General features: G+C 34.0%; 1 protein-coding gene across 2 annotated transcripts in view; it reads right to left on the bottom strand.

The window, feature by feature from the left end:
* The window catches only part of cwo (transcription factor cwo), a 47,471-nt gene that overhangs the window by 17,923 nt on the left and 10,958 nt on the right, over positions 1-18,590 (bottom strand). Inside the window, exons 2-3 of one of the 2 annotated variants that reach the window (XM_072522127.1) lie at positions 6,078-6,143; positions 5,672-5,750 (exon numbers count right to left, since the gene is read on the bottom strand). In XM_072522127.1, the coding sequence (XP_072378228.1) occupies positions 5,672-5,750; positions 6,078-6,143 (145 nt within the window). Of the gene's footprint in view, positions 1-5,671; positions 5,751-6,077; positions 6,144-18,590 lie in introns of those variants that run through there. The other variant, XM_072522128.1, reaches the window with a different exon arrangement.

Raw genomic sequence — 18,590 nt, 5'->3', positions numbered from 1 at the left:
TCTGCCTATCACCTCGCAGAAAAGTTAATACATATTTAGATTATTGTGAATAAGAGCAGTGTGATCAACTGGAGTACTGTCGTGTAAAAACGACATTCTTTATGGAATATTAAGTGGAACATTTTTTAGTAGTAATGGCAAATTATTATTCAGAAAATCCAGATATATACACCATTCACACAGCTGTTAAAAAAATGTGGGTCAACTCATAGTCCCCAACAATACAATACAATAAAACAAAATTGTGATAGTACAGTAAATAAAGAAGGTATTGATTGATGCATAGTAATGAAAATTACTATGCATTACTATGCACTGCGATGATAATAAATTAACAACTGTCAATTCTTGATGAAACTATATGCGGTATGGATACATTTTATGTTTACGGAGGATTTTTGTCGCCGAAGTTGGACTAAGGTCATGTTGACGTGAAATTTCATGAGTGCTAATGTAAGAATTCTCAGTAGTAGCTACAGTTTTGGTTCTCTCGTTTTTTTCATATGCAACCGACACAGTACGAACAAAACGATTTATTGGTTTGGCTTCCTACGTTTAGGATATCGCTGTTGATATATTCTGGATGCAAGTAGGCAATTTCCCAGCAAATACCCAGATTGTACTTCTTTAATATAAAATCATGGGTTATCTTTGTATGTCCAAGTCGCAATCTGGATATGATCACTTGGTCTCTTCTCTTAGTAGAAAGTTTCCACCGCAACACACTTTGTTTGATAGTTCTTAATGTAGAGTTTCAATTATTCCAATTTATTTGCCATTTTTTCATGATTTTGTTCTTAAAATATTGCTTCAAATCAGTTTGAATACAGGTATTATGATGTCTGTTAACAGATTCTCATTTTTTTTTTTTTTGTTAATATGCCAGCTTTATCATTTCTGTATCTCGCAATGTGAAGGTACCCAGAGGAACTGGACTAATCTTTTTGGCATGTTAAGAGTTCCGCCTTAGGGCAGGGTATTTGGGGTACAATTGCTTTAGGGCTGTTAATGCACTCGGGAATCGCTTATTATTAGAGAGTAATTGAAGTCATAACAACATCAGATATGCAGATGACACCATAGTATTTGCGGACGGTTCTTATGAACAAAATCACGAATTACAGTCAACTCAATATGGACTCAATATAAATGTTAAGACAAAGCTTATGATAATTAGCAAGAAAAGAATAACAGAAGGTCAACTCTACGTCAACCAATCCCCTGTAGAAAGAGTGACGCACTACAACTACCTCGGCACCATAATAAATGAATAATGGATCAACAACCAGGAGATTAGAGCACGCATCGGAAAAGCTAGATCCACCTTCAATCGGATGGGGGCCTTCTTCAAGAGTCACAACCTCTCTCTTGATACAAAAGTAAGAATGCTGCGATGCTACGTCTTCTCTGTCCTTTTTTATGGTGTTGAATCGTGGACCTTGAACGAAGATATGTGCAGAAAACTGGAAGCATTTGAGATGTGGCTATATCGGAGAATGCTTAAGATCCCGTGGACTGACCGAGTCACAAATGAGGAGGTACTCCGAAGAATGAATAAGAAAAATATTTGGAAAACGAGGTCCACGAAGAAGAAGAACATCTTGGTTAAAGAACCTCAGAATCTGGTTCAATACAACATCTGTGCAGCTTTTCCGCGCTGCTGCAGATAAGATAAAGATTGCCATGATGATCGCCAACATTCGTAACGAAGAAGAAGAAGAATTGAAGTCATGCGTGTTGACAAACGTTAACGACTGGAGAATAGCAAAAAGTGCAGCGGAGAATATGGAGGTTTGGGGAGAGAACTGGTAGGAACTGTTATAGGTATCTGTTGTGGAATCCGCTCCTACTCCATTTGCAGATCTGCATGCGTCGGTGAAAATAAGGATGTAATCATTAAAACCATTTAATATCTCTAGTACTTTCTCTTTGAAAATTTTGGCTGGTTTGTCGCATTTCATGTCTTTAATACAGAAAGGTTTGTATTACAATCAGGGAGATCAATTGTCCATGGTAACATGTGTTTGCTGACTTTAGAAATATTTTAATGTAATTATTGGAGAAGCTTTATAACATTGCTTTCACTCGATGATAAAAAGGAGGATCCAATCTTTTTCAACCATTAAACATCTACGGAAATCTATCTGTAAATGTGCTCTTGAGGCATACATAAGGCTAAGGTATTCTCTACTAAGTTGAAGGGATGATTCGCCTGATTCAACATACATACTTTGAACTGAACTTGTGTAGTGTGTTCCCAGTACAATTCAAATTGCTAAATTATGTAATTGATCTAACACTTTTAACAGTGGACCTTTGGCTGAGTTGTAGGCAACAGCACCATAATCTAAATTAGGGTTTTGTAGAGAGTCATAAGAGTTTGGAAGTCTGCACCCTATTGTTTATGAGAGACACTTTTCATTAAGTTGAGGCATTTTTGAGCTGACAGTCGGAGTGAGTGGTTTTGCCAATATAGTCGATTATCTAGTTTTACTCCTAAGTTAATCGATTCCGAAAATAATTTCTTTAGGTAGCGTATTGGTGGTATAATGTTCTTCTTTGGAGTTTTACTGAAGATGATTGCTTTCGTTTTAGTGAGAGAAAATTCTAAGAAAGTAGTGTTTGACCAATTCTCTAGTTTGTAAATAGCTTGTTGTATATAGGTCGTCATTGTTAATATATATTTTTCTAGACAGAATATAACAAGATCATCAGCAAATAGACGGGCTTTGACTAATGGGCTAAATGATTTAGCGATATCATTGATGGCAATAAGGAAAAGTGCAACACTAAGAGTAGACCCTTGAGGAATGCCGTTTAACTGGATTTTGGAGTCTATTAGGAGTATTTGGAGTAAATTACTAATAAATTTGATAATATTTCCTTGAATTGACCAACTTGACAGAATTTTTATGAAGGTATATAATCTATAAATTGTATCATATGCACGCGTTATATCAAAAAAGATAGCCAAACATTCTTGACCACACCCAAATGACTCATGAATTACAGATTCAATATCCACTAGGTTGTCTAATATAGATCTGGACTTTCTAATTCAAATTCCACTTTGTGTAGGGCTAAGTAGCTGTCGATATTCTAGGTACCATAATACTTGCTTACCTCAAGTACTTTACACATAGTATCAGTTAAATATATTGGACGGTAAGACTCTGGGTCCTATTTATTCTTGCCTTTATAAGAACTAGTACGATAATTGAGTTATATCAATAATTGGGAAAACATTCCTTGTCCAAATAAAATCATAGAGATCCAGAAGATATTGTTTGCCTTCCATTGGCATAGCTTTTAAAAATGTAGCAGGTATGTTTTCGGACCCTGGGCTAGGTCTATAATTTGTTTAGTGTTTCTATCAGTTCACCCATTGTAAATATGGCATTTAGAGGTAAATTTAGGTATGGATAAGAAATACATAAGAAAGGAAATAGGAAAAAATGTGAAAACTATAGAGGAATTAGTATAATATCGTCGGTAGGTAGACTTTAGGGGAAAATTATTAAAGAAAAACTAGAAACTGAAATAATAGGAAAAATTGGAGAAGACCAAGCAGGGTTCACAGTAGGAAAATCATGCCTAGATCATACGTACACATTAGAACAACTGATAGAGAAGAAAATGGCAAAAGGTAGACCGGTCCATCTGGCCTTTGTTGATCTAAAGAAAGCATATGACTCAATACCTAGAGTCAAATTATGGGAAGCAATGAATGATCTCGGAATCCGACAAACACTAATAAAAGCAGTTAAAGCACTATACAAAGAAAACAAAGTAGCTATTAAATGTGGAAATAAAGCCTACAATCCATTTAAGACGACAAAAGGACTTCTACAAGGCTGTGCTACGTCCCCTACTCTGTTTAAAATATTCTTGGAAAAGACACTCAAACCATGGAGGAGAAAGTGCGAAGGAATGGGCATACCAGTAAAAGACGAATACCTATACACCTTAAGTTTTGCCGACGATCAAGTAGTCATCGCACAAGATGAAGAAGATCTCAGCTTTATGCTCAGAAAACTAGAAGAAGAATATAAAAACAACGGAATGGAAATAAACTTAGAGAAAACCGAATACCTAACAACAGAAAACAAGGATATGAGAAACCTAGAGATAGACGAGGGAAGACAAATAAATGGAACAGATAAATTCAAGTATTTAGGAACCATAATATCGAACCAGGGAACAACAGAAGAAGATATAAATAACAGACTGAGACAAACAAGAAACTGTATAAGACAACTAAACTCAGTGTTGTGGGATAAGAACATTACGATAAAGACAAAAAAGAGAATATATAATACTCTGACAAGAAGTATCCTGACATATGGGTCCGAAAACTGGACAATAAACAAGAGAAATAGAGGTAGAATAAGAGCAGTAGAAATGGAGTTTCTGAGGAGAAGCTGTAGACTTACACAAAGAGACAGAATTGAAAACGCAGAGATTAAGCGGAGAATGGGAGTGCAATCAGACATAATCGACTATATAGAGGAGAAGAGACTATCCTGGTACGGCCACGTCAGAAGAGCGGACAGAGGACGCTGGATAAACAAAATCACAGAATGCAGCCCGATTGGAAGAAGAAAGAGAGGAAGACCCCGAAGGTCATTCAGAGATGAAATCGACGAGGCTATGGAGAAAAGAACCCTGCGAGATGGAGACTGGAATGACAGGGAAAATTGGAGAAAACGGTTGAGTGAAGGAAGACAGTGAAAACTGTGGAAATCCTTAGTAGTAGTAGTAGTAGAGGTAAATTATGGTCATCAAGAATTATACAGGCCTTAATAAATTTATTATTATGAATTGATTTATGTTTTTTATTAGTTATTATAAGAATAATTTTGTTATATTATTACAAAAAGCTATTTTTACTTAAAAACATTGGAGGTATTCTCGAAATGTAAAGAAAACTAAAAATATGTCGGAAAGTAATGAGTTTATATAATAGGTATAGGAAATGCATCATAAAATGAAAGAAAAAAATCATAATTTTTTTTGTAGTTTACATTGTACGCGAATATTTGACAATGATTTCTGTTAACTTAATATGAAAACTTAAACATATTGTTAGCTTATTGTGTAAACTGAATACTTATTTATTTAATCCTTCCTTATATACAGGGTGTTTATTTCATAGCGATTTCGAAATAAAAATGGTCATAAACTCGTTAAATACACTGTATAGTAGTGTCAAACTCAATATTGTAAGAACAGGGATTATGAGAGAAATATAAATATGAAAAAGTATATTTATAGAATATCCCATTTAAAAAATTGTATACCACGTAGTTAATAATCACCCTGTAGAATTCGGCGTATTTTCCAAGCCTGGAGAATAACGTTTCTTACATTTCTTCAAAATAACTTTTTAGGATATTCTGTATCACAATTGAATTATCGACCAATGTCACACTAAAAATTCACCCTGTATATTAATAAAAAAATATATAACTCGGTAAATAGGTAATAAAAGCATAGATAATTATAAATTCTTGTAAATCCAAAATAATATCAGTGTTATGACTTATTGTATATGCATCATCATGGCCACGTTTTAGTATACTATCGATAGAATCTTCCATTTGCAATTAGGATTTTTTTAATGTTAGTATCGTTGCACAAAAAATTAAACATCCAACAACCAGAAACTTACCCTAGCTACTTTATTCTTTTTATAAGGCCCATACTCACAATCGTCTTCGCTACATGTAGCTGTAGAAAAATTTAAATTTCTGAAAGAAAAAAAAAAGGTATTTTTGTATACGAGGGTAATATGACAAGTTATTGGTCAAGTAATAACAATAAAAGTTTTGCAAATAATAATATTTTGGCAATTATTCACAATTACTACTTTTAGGAATATGAAACGGGTTTCTTTATATCCTTAGCCTGATTTTCCTTGGTTAGCTCCTTATATGTCGGTATAGAATTGTTACTGATGACGTTCCAAAAAGTCTGTAGGAAAAACAAATGTGATACTCGTTTTTGAGCCTTTAAACGAAATGTAGTCGAGAAAAACGTTTTACTGTCGGTAAAAGTTAACAAAACCTTGTACTTACGTATCACAACATGTATAAACTGCCCTTTCTTCTTTCATTCTGGAACTTTCGTCATGAGCATTACAACTGAAACAAAAAAAATCAACTTAACAGAAAAGATCTTTTGCAATAAAAGATTTAGTGGTACGAAAACAACATACAACATAACGTTTCAACAATATGGTGCTCCTGCACACCATTATGTTGCAGTAAGACGTTACCTAGATGGAGAATATCGTGGTAGATGGATTGGACGACGAGGTACGATAGAATGGCCAGCTCGGACACCGGACCTCACACCATTTGATTTTAGATTTATACCTTCTTGACGTACATTACAAATATGTAATTTGTTTATAAATTAATTAACTAATAAATAGTGTAATTGGTTTAAACAATTTATGAAAAAAAAATCCCCCAAAAATCAATACCTTTTGTAATACTATCATTGTTATATATAGGAAAAGTTAAAATACACTTTTTATTTCCATATATATCAATGTAAACATATGTAATAGCTTATTTTTACTTAAAATTAAGCAATATTAAATTTTTGTTAAAAATAATTTATTAAAGAAAGTGTATTCAAAATATAATCCAAAAGACCAAAGAGACGCAAATTCGTGAAATGTAGTATAGTTAAATTCCTACCAATTATCGTACAAATGTGTATTATAGTATATTACTGTATATTTAATAAGAAAGTAAAAGGAAATTTGTCTCCATCAAAAATTTATTTACTTTACAATAAAAATCCATAAATCTCTCAAGATATTTTTGTTTACATCACTCTCTAAATAAATATAAAGGCTTCCCTTATTTACTGTTGTCGTTAGCCCTTAGCCGTCCCCCTCCGCCGCCTAATCCGTCCCCTACTCAAGTTTGTAGACCTTTTGTCATTGGCGCGCGTGTTTACTCGAGTATTTACCTTATCTACGTAATGTGCCACACGTGTGGGAGTGACCTTGCAATGAACTCTGGCCAAAAATCGTATAAGTGTGTTTGTACGAATTTGCATTACTGGTTTCTTTCCGAATTTATTAGGTCTCATGATTTCAATTATACTACACGTGTTATATATTATGTTTTTCCAGAACTTTGTTTCGCCCAGCATGTGGGATTGATAATTTTGCGATTTCATGAAATTATAGTGCAGTAAATGTGTCCTTGCTAACAGAAAAATAAAAGTTTCTTTATCGGCAAATTCTTGAACTTAATGAACTATTAGGAGGCTTGTCCGATTATAAGGCTGTAGTATTTGGGACGTTGACTGCCAGCTACCTAGCCATCTGCTACAGGTGGTCAGGTATTTGTTGGTCTAAACTCTAAAGGGTTGAGATCGGTATCGATATCTGTCGCAAGTATCAGTATCTCGATGCAAATCTCATAGTGTAGTTGGCTGTCTCAGTATCGCTGCATCAGTACAGTATCAAACATGCAACTCAGACTTGTTTTAACTTCTAATTTTGATTTTTTTGCATTGCGCTACTTAAACTATACACACTTTTAATTTTCAATATGGCGGATCGCGAGTTTTGGGACGAATTTATTAATTTTTTACAATTTATATCCATGTTTATGGAACTCAAAGACCAAAGAATATTTAAATAGACAACTTAGGGAATCGGCAGTAACAATTTTGGTAAACAAATGCAAAGAAAAGTATAATAGTGATCGCAGTTTTTTCATGAAGAAAATACACAGCTTTGGTTGCGCATTTAGACGAGAACTTAAAAAAGTTGTAACGTCGTGCTGAACTTGTGGTATTGTGGTGAGATTTTAAGCTTTATTGCCGATTCTTAGATGCCCAGAGAGGCAAAATCAAATTTAGGATGTGAAGAGTTGAAGGAATCATTTGGTTCGTCCACTTAATTAATTGTTGCAGTAAATTTGTTACTGTATATTTGATTTTGGTACGTAACCATCGCTTTACCCATATTCTTTTATGTCGTCTTTTCTTTTTTGAAATATCTGACACCCTAACTGATACAGCAATAAGCACAGGTGGAGGCGGAAATTGCATTTCTACACGTGAATTGAAGAAAATGTTAATTCAACTGATGTTTCATGAGTCAGATACAAATCTCAAGATACTGTATCGCAATGTGTCGTAATACATATAACGATATCGATCTCAACGTGAATGGGGCTCTTGAGAGCGATTATTTAAACAACTGTACTTGTTTTGTGACAGTGACTCTAGAGATATTTTTCTCTAGAAATATTTAATTTTAAGACACATTAAAAAATTTCAACAAAATTGTTATTAAAAAAACAGTTTCAAAAAGGTCTTATAAACATTTAAAATAACTTTGATATGTTTTATGTCACGCTTTTGTACGTAGGATCACTGAAAAAATGGTGAAAAAATACAATTTTAAAAGAAAGAACCTTTTATGACCAATAGGAACCAAGATAGCATTTTTTCTTAAAATCTTAAAATCTCCGTTGCTTATTTATATTAAAAGCTGAAAATTGAACAGATTATAGGAGAAGGTGTAGATCTAGATCTTTCTTAATAAATATACAGTAATAAACTACACAATAGTAAAGGAAAAAACACATGGATTGTAGGATTTTAACTATACTACATTCCACGAATTTGCGACTGTTTTGAATTATCGCTAGACAGTCAACAGCGATCTAGATCCATAGAAGTAGAGAAACATCTGGCCTTCTATGGCACGCAGAATATTCATTTTTTTTAAACTGGGTAGCTCGAGAAAATAATAAAAACTGGTATACTTTCACCTCCAGGAAAATTTCGGAAAAATAAAATTTTTTTCCATAAAATAGTTATTGGTCGTGTGTATTTAAATTAAAATATGAAACGACTTATTTTTAAGAAATTTTTATACTCTCTGAAAAGATTTGTTTAAGTAAATTTTGCAAAATAAACTAAGCAAAAAAAAAGAGTTAATAATTATTATTTTATATTTATATAAATAATATACATTAATCAATAAAATTTAAATATTTCTTACGAAACAATAGTAAAATTAAACTTTTTTATGGAAAAATTTAACTAATTATGAGAGTTTTACGAGTCACGAATATCACTTTACGGATATTAAGTACCTTTTTAAAGGAATATTCGTATCGGACCAGTGGATGGCAACACAGGACCCAGATCATCTTGACATAGCATATGCAGCTACTCCAAACAGCTGGATGGAAACGGATGTTTTCGTCAATTTCTTAAAAAATATATTTTTGAATGCTGTGGGTCAACAAAAATGCCAATATTGTTGGTATATAATGGTCGCAGCACTCACGTAAATACAAAAGTCATTGATTTAGCTCGTGAAAATGTATTACAACCCTTAGATTTGTCCGTGTTTAAATCATTGAAGACTGAGTGGGGCAAAAAATTGGTGGCTTGGCAGCGAAAAACCAAGGAATAAAAATGCCGAAGCGAACATTTTCTAAGCTTGTTCGTGATATGTGGCATAGTATAAAGGCAGAAATCATCCAAAGCGGATTTCTGAAAGAGGGAATATTCCCATACAAAAATGACGTAATAGTAGAAACCAAATTTCTCCCCAACGCCTATAAACGTTGGAAGGAGATGAATATCAAAGCTGCGAAATTAAAAAATATGGAAGCAACTCTAGAAAATTTACCGCCATCGGTTTTGTTTTGAAAACAGTCAAACCAATGAATGCCTCGTTTGTTACCGGTAAAGAAAACAGGAGTAACTCCTGGTGCCGAGGTTATAACCAGTAATGATTATTACCAAAAATTACAAGAGAAAGCAGACAATAGTATTGTGACAGTGCCCAGTAGTATAGTTTAAATAGGATCCTATTGTGCTATCCCGTGGGTTGCTAAAATGTAAAACCCATTTTTTTTGTTTCTAATATTTTTGTAAGACAAAATCACTTGGTCGTCCAAAAATCGTAGTGGGAGGGAAGCGGTGGGGAGCCTTACAAAAATAAAATGCAATTTTTTTTTTCATCGTTTTTCGAATGTACAATATCCGAAAATTCATTCGTCAAATTTGAATACCCATCAGGACATTAGAAATATTTTTTTTTTATTTTTAAAAATACGTCATACCATTATTGTATACGGAGCGCCTTCATACAAAATCACTTGTCCTGAAAACCCATATTTTTAAAATCGTTTACCTCGCTCTACCTCGAAAAATATTGGGTTTAGCAAAAAATTGCTTTTTATAAACGTTATAGGCCAAAAATCAGAGAACATGCTGGTTTTTTAGAATTTTGATTGGATAATTAGTTTAAGAAAAAATTAAATAAATCGAACGGCATGTCACGACGGACAGTGCTGAACGCAGAGATGCGAGGAAGGGCGAGATTCCTATGCCATAGTCAACCGCAAATCGACTCTACTGATGGCGATGTTGTTATGGTCGTTTTTTCATTGTGATGCTGATTTTAAGGAGGATGAATACTCTTCTAGCGTAAATAGTGACTTCTTTGGCTCGTTTTGTTGTCAGATTATTAACAGTTTTAAAATACTGTATTTGTTAAGTGATAGTAGTATTTATATTATCATAATAAGTATTGTTGTATATCTTTAAGGTTGTATACTTATTATTATTAAATTATTAATATTATCCAGATTTAGCCATACGGCTCGCACTCCCCCAAAGGGGAAAATTCACTCATCTCAGATACTTACGATATTAAAAGGATTGAGCTCTGGTGGGACTCTTTCCGTGTTATCGAGCCCTAGGTGACTTGGTATGTAGGAGTATCCCGTATCCCCAAAAATGTTCTTACAGATTATTTTTATTATTATAAAGCTTACTAAGGACGTAGTAAAGTGGTTAAATTTCAAAAGCTTGGGATATACATATCTAAAATGGCAAATTCTAATAGAATATCTACCATTTCCAAGTATGCATTCCAGTATTTGCCTGTGGCAGTTTGAGCTGCAATGATTTCTGGAAACTCTGTCAAAAGTTTACGAGTTAAAGTTGAGATTTTATCGGAGAGTTGCATAACGTCTTCTTTTCTCCTGAAAGTATCGATGATTTCCGATGTACAAAGATGAATTAAGTTAATATAATGTACAGAAGAAGTGCCACACTCTAAAAGCCACTTCTTATAAAGATTTATTAATAATCTTGACAGAGCTTCGTACGTCAACTTATGGGCTCGTATAGCTTTATTGTATTTTTTGCCAGATAAAATACCATCAATTGTGGACTGAGCATAGAGACCACTGTCCAACCATACATCAGCAAGTCCAGAATCTGTCATGAACTGACCAATTATTTTGAGGAAGTTCATAACCATGTGAAATCCACCTAGACGAATGACTACGTTTTTTGTGTCTTCTGACTGGGACCATTGGAGCTCTTTAGCTTTATAATAGATCGCTTGATCAAACGTCAGTACGGTGTATCTGTTATTTAGCTTCTTAGCAATTTCATTGCACTTTATGATAACAGTCCAAACGGTATCATATTCTGACGAGACATGGAGTAGCACAGGTAAGTAGCCATAGGTCGTTACTTGTGATTTATCCTCTACAGTCCGTTTATGAAATCCTGACCACTGTGGATAACGGTTTCATCCCTAACAGAGTCCCTCATTTTGCAAATGCACCATGCCATGTTACGATATCTTATGTTATTATTAACATTCTGACCCTTTTCTATGAAGCTCAGTTTATTTTCCTCAGATTGTACTTTTCTTTTTGATTTGTCAAAATAAATTTTGTGAAGGGAATGAAAATCATTCGGTATTACCAGCTTCTGATTATACGGCAAAAATTTAAATTGTCCATGTATATTTTCATTAAATGGTTCTCTCTGGAAGGCAGCAATTTGGGTTCCGTGAAAAGTAGGTGTTTTGTCCAAAGTCTCTTCCATTTTGTCTCGGTATGGTCACATGATTATTCTCCAAGTAAAGTTGAATTTCTTCTTGGACGATGCTGTTACGCACTCTAAGAGTACCGATGTATGAAATTGAATGACCGCAAGCGTGCATTGCTTCAATGAGTTTTTTCGACCTTGTTTCCTGGTGAACTAAAAGTCCTAGCCCAATATGCTTTGGAGTTTTTATTTTTCTTGGAAAATGCTTACAGTTTCAATTTTCTTTTCATTATCGCTTTCATTGCGGACAATAAGATTAACAAGAGAATACAAGCTTTCAGGAATAGACTTTTTGTAGTCTCTAACAATCATTCTTTTTTAAATCGGACTCAGTTGACATCTTGTTTATCTCGCTTCGGATAGTTTGGCACATTTTGACTAGAATGTGTTGCTCCGATGCCCCGAAACTAAAAATGTCAGATTCGTCGTGGTTATTTTTTCTTGCATATTATTAGTCATAACTTGGCATAGTTTTTGATTCGGTGAGTGCTTTTGACAAAAGATGCACTTTTGTAAATTAAAGGGTTGTTCAAGGGCCGTTTTTGAAAAATATCGTCTCTACGAAAATCAAATGGCAGTTTAGTATTTTTTGACTTGTACGAGGCAACGTTCTTTGAGCTCGTATAAGATTTATAACAGTTTTTGTGCAATTTTAAAAAATCTTGATTTTTTAGAACATTAAACTTTGAGAATATATGCCGCATTTAATTTTTTTGGTTTTTTTTATCTTTCTTAAGAGTTAACCAGCCTTCCTCCTTCCAAACAAATAAGACACACATTTTGAATAAAAACGTCTTGTTCGGCATCAGATTTATGGAAAGAAACATGTCTTAATCTGATTTTTGACTCAAGTTCGCTGTCAGAGCTGCTGCTGTTCGTTAAATCTATTTCTAGATGGATACAAAAAAATTACTAACTGTAATAATAAGTAAGTACTAAATATTGTTAACTTACCAATAAGTTTAATTAATCACTGTTAATAATATAATTAACATATAAGAACTTTATTATGTCTCACTTATAATAATCTTAGTGGATTTCGCGCTAAAAACAAAGCTTATGAAAAAGAATGCACATGCAAAACAATACACTTGTTGCGCTAGAATATATACAACCATACACAACACAACAGCGTCTAGAGGTAAAAACGACCGTAACAACATCACCATCAGTAGAGTCGATTTGCGGTTGACTATGGCATAGGAATCTCGCCCTCCCTCGCATCTCTGCGTTCGCCACTGTCCGTCGTGACATGACATTCGATTTATTTAATTTTTTTTTAAACTAATTATCCAATCAACATTTTAAAAAAACCCACATGTTCTCTGATGTTTGGTCTATAACGTTTATAGGAAGCCATTTTTTGCTAAACCCAATATTTTTCGAGGTAGAGCGAGGTAAACGATTTTAAAAATATGGGTTTTCAGGACAAGTGATTTTGTATGAAGGCGCTCCGTATACAACAATGGTTTAACGTATTTTTATAAATAAAAAAACAATATTTCTAATGTCCCGATAGGTATGCAAATTTGAGGAATGAATTTTCGGATATTGTTCATCCGAAAAATGATGAAAAAAAAAATTGCATTTTTTTTTGTAAGGCTCCCCACCACTCCCCTCCCACTACGATTTTTGGACGACCAAGTGATTTTGCATTACAAAAATATTAGAAACCAAAAAAAATGGGTTTTACATTTTAGCAACAAAGTGCCCACGAAAATCTATTCTAGAAGCCTTTTGCCAGTCTATTTACTCTACTACAGCAACAGTGGGACAAATTATCAGAGGAAAATAAAATCTAGAGTTCCAGTTCTAGTGACGAGTTATCTGATATAGATCCACCCTTAGATGATGATTCGTTAGATAATTTGGTTGAGGATATCCTAGATGACGATATGGCAACAATATTGAAAATGTAAAGGAACATTTTTAGAAAAAAAGAATAAGTGTGAGACTTGAAAATATAAAGCGAAGTTTGATGCTGAATAAGGTAAGAAATGCAAGAGAAAAAGTAATTTGGAGTCATATTAGAAAAACCAGACGTTTGTTATGGAATTCAAATTTTGATTTATTTTTAAATTTACTAGTATCACACTGTAATAGATAACACTCATTTTGAATATATATTAACGCCACCGTGTTGTCAGATATTAAAAAATGTCTTTTGGTCTAATATTTGTACAAAATGACTATTTTTGTTGTGAAAAAAAAATGATTAAACAATTAAAACAAACGATAAATTTGAAGCGGACTTTTCTAAAAGTTCCCGCCGTCAATTTAGAAACTTTCTTAGAATCTACCGTTGGTGAAACTTTGCGAGTTTGGGCACGAGCTGCTGCGTTGCGTTACGTGAACTGATTTGCGAAATAGAGGTATACAATATCCACGTGTTGGTCTGATTCAACTTGGAATTATTATTCGCTTTTGCCTATTAAGTAATAGGATATGGTACGTAATTTCGGTGCAAGGATCTATTGCAAAGAAACACGTTCACAGAAAGAGGATACGGTAGCCTCGTGGATGGATTTATACCCGTGGCATGCTATAAATACGAGGCTAATGTGAAAAGTTGGTGAGTTACTAGTTAAAAATAAGTTTTTTTAGTTAATCCTTCATTACTACCCATCAAAAATTGTTTTATTTTACTATTTGGGGTACGGATGTATCCCAAATATAAAACACCTGTAAAACCCTGCAAAAAAACAATTATATTTAGAAAAGTACAAAATTGTTGTATACAGTGGTTTCACATTATTAAACATATGAATTATTAGATTTAGTTAATGCAATCTGGGCACACTTTTGACTGATGGTTGAGAAGTATGTATTTTTTGAGCTTGTTGCACGTTATCCTCGATTTTCTGTCTTGTTTGCGTGTGTAAAAAGCGGATCTCCCAGAAGAAGATTGCCAAATTTTTTTCTATAACAGCTCGGAGTTCTTTTGACAAAGCTTGAATTCCGAGCCGTTCTCTCATCAAGGGAGTAACTAGGTCTGTACTAAGGTTTTTTAGGAACGACCTTCTGTTCGGTATTAATTCCTTTTCTGTGGCACCACCTTTAAAACCGGTAGCCTTTTAAAACCTGCTCAGTGGTGAAGTGAATATTGATCAGTGTAGTAGCGTCTGGGGGCTCGGGAGACTGAAACCTCGGAAGCCCTGAACAAGACATCAGAGAGGATGTAGAAAGCTCGGCGTAATGAAAATCAACCCGGAAGACTGGCGAGTTATATATATATATATATATATATATATATATATATATATATATATATATATATATATATATATATATATATATATATATATATATATATATATTTTCTTTTTAGTTCAACCTTGTAAGTATTTTGTCTTTTTTAGCTCTTGATAATAATTGTAAACACAATTGAAAGCTCGAGAATAAAAAAATAGTTAACCAATAGCCCTATTATTGACTCCAACCCATCCAAAACAGTTATATATATATATATATATATATATATATATATATATATATATATATATATATATATATATATATATATATATATATATATATATATATATAGGGGAGAGGGGGGTTAGTGTGGACATAGTTAATTATTTAAAAACTCGCATTTAAATCTGCCGCCCAGTCTGTTCAGGAAGTGACTATTAACGCCACCGAACACCACGTAAAAGTTGGTTGAAATATTTTCTATAATATGGCCGCCAGTGACAGAAAGTGATTTTGTGTGTTGTATCCATTTATTTCACACGGTAAGTAAAATTATACTAAAATTGAAGTTATTGAACTAATTGTATACCTAAGTTAGTGTATGGCTTCTGGAATATTTAATTACTAAATTTGATATGGAATGAGATAAAATTATCATTTTTCGAAACGTCATTCCATTGTTACTGTCAAACATGGCGTTCGGGGTTAGTGTGGACAAATCATCAGCTGTCCACACTAACCCCACAAATGATTATATTTCCAAAAATCATGTGATAAAAATCGCTTTTTTGTTTCAGATGAGGACTTACAGTAGAAAAACGGCGAGAGCTGATATTGATGAAAAAGTTGTAGAGCGTGCAATAAAGGATATCCTAAGAAAAAAAGGAAGCTTGAGAAATATTGCAGAGAAATATGAATTGAAAAAAAGTATGCTTCACATTTTGGCTAAGAGGAACCTTCAAGATGCTAATATACCCTCTGGTGATGATTCAGGTAACGAAGATGAGTTAGAAATTGTTAGCTTGAATGTTTCTGGCGTCAATAAATTTCGAGGTCGCCAAATATTTTCTGATGAACAAGAACAACACATTGTCAATTATCTTAAGAAGGCGTCTCGATTACATTATGGCTTGACTTACAAGCAGGCTTGTACCCTAGCTTTTGAGTAGGGTAGTGCTCTACAAATAGAAATTCCTTCGAATTGGACTAAAAATAAGATAGCAGGAAAGGACTGGATATATTCATTTATGAAACGACATGGAGATTTATCTCTTAGAAAACCTGAAAATACAAGCATAGCACGAGATACAGCCTTTAACAAATCCAACGTGGATTTATTTTTTGATAATTACATTGGAGTTTTAGATAAATTTAAAGGAAGGCCAGAAAGGATAATAAATTTAGATGAGACAGGTATACCCACGGTCTTACCACCACCCAAACGTATAGCTGAAAAGGGAAAAAAACAAATAGGAGCTGTGGCCTCTCAAGAACGCGGTGAAAATGTTACAATGTGCGGAATTATAACAGCCACTGGACAAGCAATACCTCCAGTTTTCATATTCCCCAGGAAGAATATGAAAGACCGGTTCTTAGATGGTGCACCAATAGGGAGCATTGGTCTGGCTCATCAGTCTGGCTATATGACTGCGGAATTATTTTTAGAAGTACTAAAGCACATAAAAATGCACTTAAGTGCTTCTAAAGAAAACCCTCTACTGATATTAATGGATAATCATTCAAGTCATATAAGTTTGGAAGCTATAAACTTAGCTAGAGAATCTGGAATTACTCTTTTATCGTTTCCGCCACATTGTAGCCACAAACTACAGCCGCTAGATGTTGCAGTATATGGTTCTTATAAAGCTGCATTACGGGTTGCAATGGGAGACTGGCTTCAAAATCATCCAGGTAGACCTATACAAATATATGATGTTGCTCAACTGTGTGGTATTGCTTTTCCTGTGGCATTTACAATGAAGAATATAACATCTGGATTCAGATCTGCTGGTTTATGGCCAATAAATCGTCTTGTATTCACCGATGAGGATTATGAAGCTGCCGAAACAACAGATAGGAATCAAGAACCACCAACAGCAATGAACCCAAGAAATCCTGAAGATCCTGAGCGAATATTAGAAGTTGCTTCAATCTCCACAAGACTGCTACCTGTAGCTCCCATTACGCTTTCACCATCAGTAGCAACTACATCAACAGCTGTAATTACTCCTGAGAGCTGCCGCCCTTTTCTAAAAGCAGATCGCTCATCAAACTCCAAAGCAAGAAAAAATAAAAAGTCGACTATTTACACGAGCACACCAGTGAAAGATCAGTTGGAAGCTGAAAAAGAGGCTAAAGATTTTAAGGAAAGACGTGCGCAAGAAAGAGCTGAAATGCGAGAAAAGAATAGAGTGAAGAAATCTCTTTCCTATGAACCAAAAAGGAGTAGGAAAGAATCTTCCTCTTCCAATTCTTCTACAGAAGTAATACTTGAATCAGAGGATGAAGGCTGGATGGAAGATGATGGTCAGGACAACGATATTTTTATGGACAAACAAATGGAGAAAAATGATTTCGTACTTGTAAAATTTATGGGTAAAAAATCGGTAACACACTATGTTGGCCAAATCGTAGATATTCGAGATGTGGAGGTACAAATTAATTTTTTAAGGAAAAAAGTGAATAATTTCGTATTTCCCGAAGTTGAAGATGTCTCAGTTGTCGACAAGAACGATATTGTCGGAATTTTGGAGCACCCAGTAGACACTGGCACGAAAAGGCAAGGAAGATTATTTTCATTTAATATTAATTTCAGTTCTTATAATGTATCGTAGTTTCTTTTTGTTAACATAAAGTTTTCAGTAAGTATTCCTGTATATGTTTTACTATGCGTCCACTATAACCCCATACTCTGTCCACTTTAACCCCACCACGGGGTCATTGTGGACAAATTATTGATTCCGATTTGAATCAAAATATTTGTTCTATTAAGAAAGATACAAATAAAATATTCACATCGAAAGTTGAGTTGATGTTTACAGTAAATATGTGAGGTAAGTTCAACAATAAGAATCTTTACATATTTTTTAATTTGCTAATAAGTAAAAATGGTCCACAGTAACCCCCTTCTCCCCTATATATAGAAAAAGGCCTCTTTAAAGATGCAAGACTCAGTCCAACAATATCAGAAGAACCAGACAGCGTACCAATGATAATAAATGAAGAGGTATTTTATGGGCTAAAGATGATGAAAAACGGAAGGGCCCCTGATTCGTTTTTAAACGAAGACAATAACATTTATACTTACTACGTGCTTACTGAAAGTTTTAATACAGTTTATGAAATAGGAGAAATACCGGATGATTGGCTAAAGAAGAAGAATGATTCAAAATGATGAAGAATTCGACCGCAAATGAGATGGAGCGATAACATTAGGCAATCTGCAGGTCTATTATTGAAAGTGCTAACTGAAGACATGGATAGTTGGAAAG

Source organism: Diabrotica undecimpunctata, chromosome 2 (genome assembly GCF_040954645.1).
Source record: "Diabrotica undecimpunctata isolate CICGRU chromosome 2, icDiaUnde3, whole genome shotgun sequence".
Lineage (NCBI taxonomy): Eukaryota > Metazoa > Arthropoda > Insecta > Coleoptera > Chrysomelidae > Diabrotica > Diabrotica undecimpunctata.
This window is presented reverse-complemented; position numbering and strand designations above follow the sequence as displayed.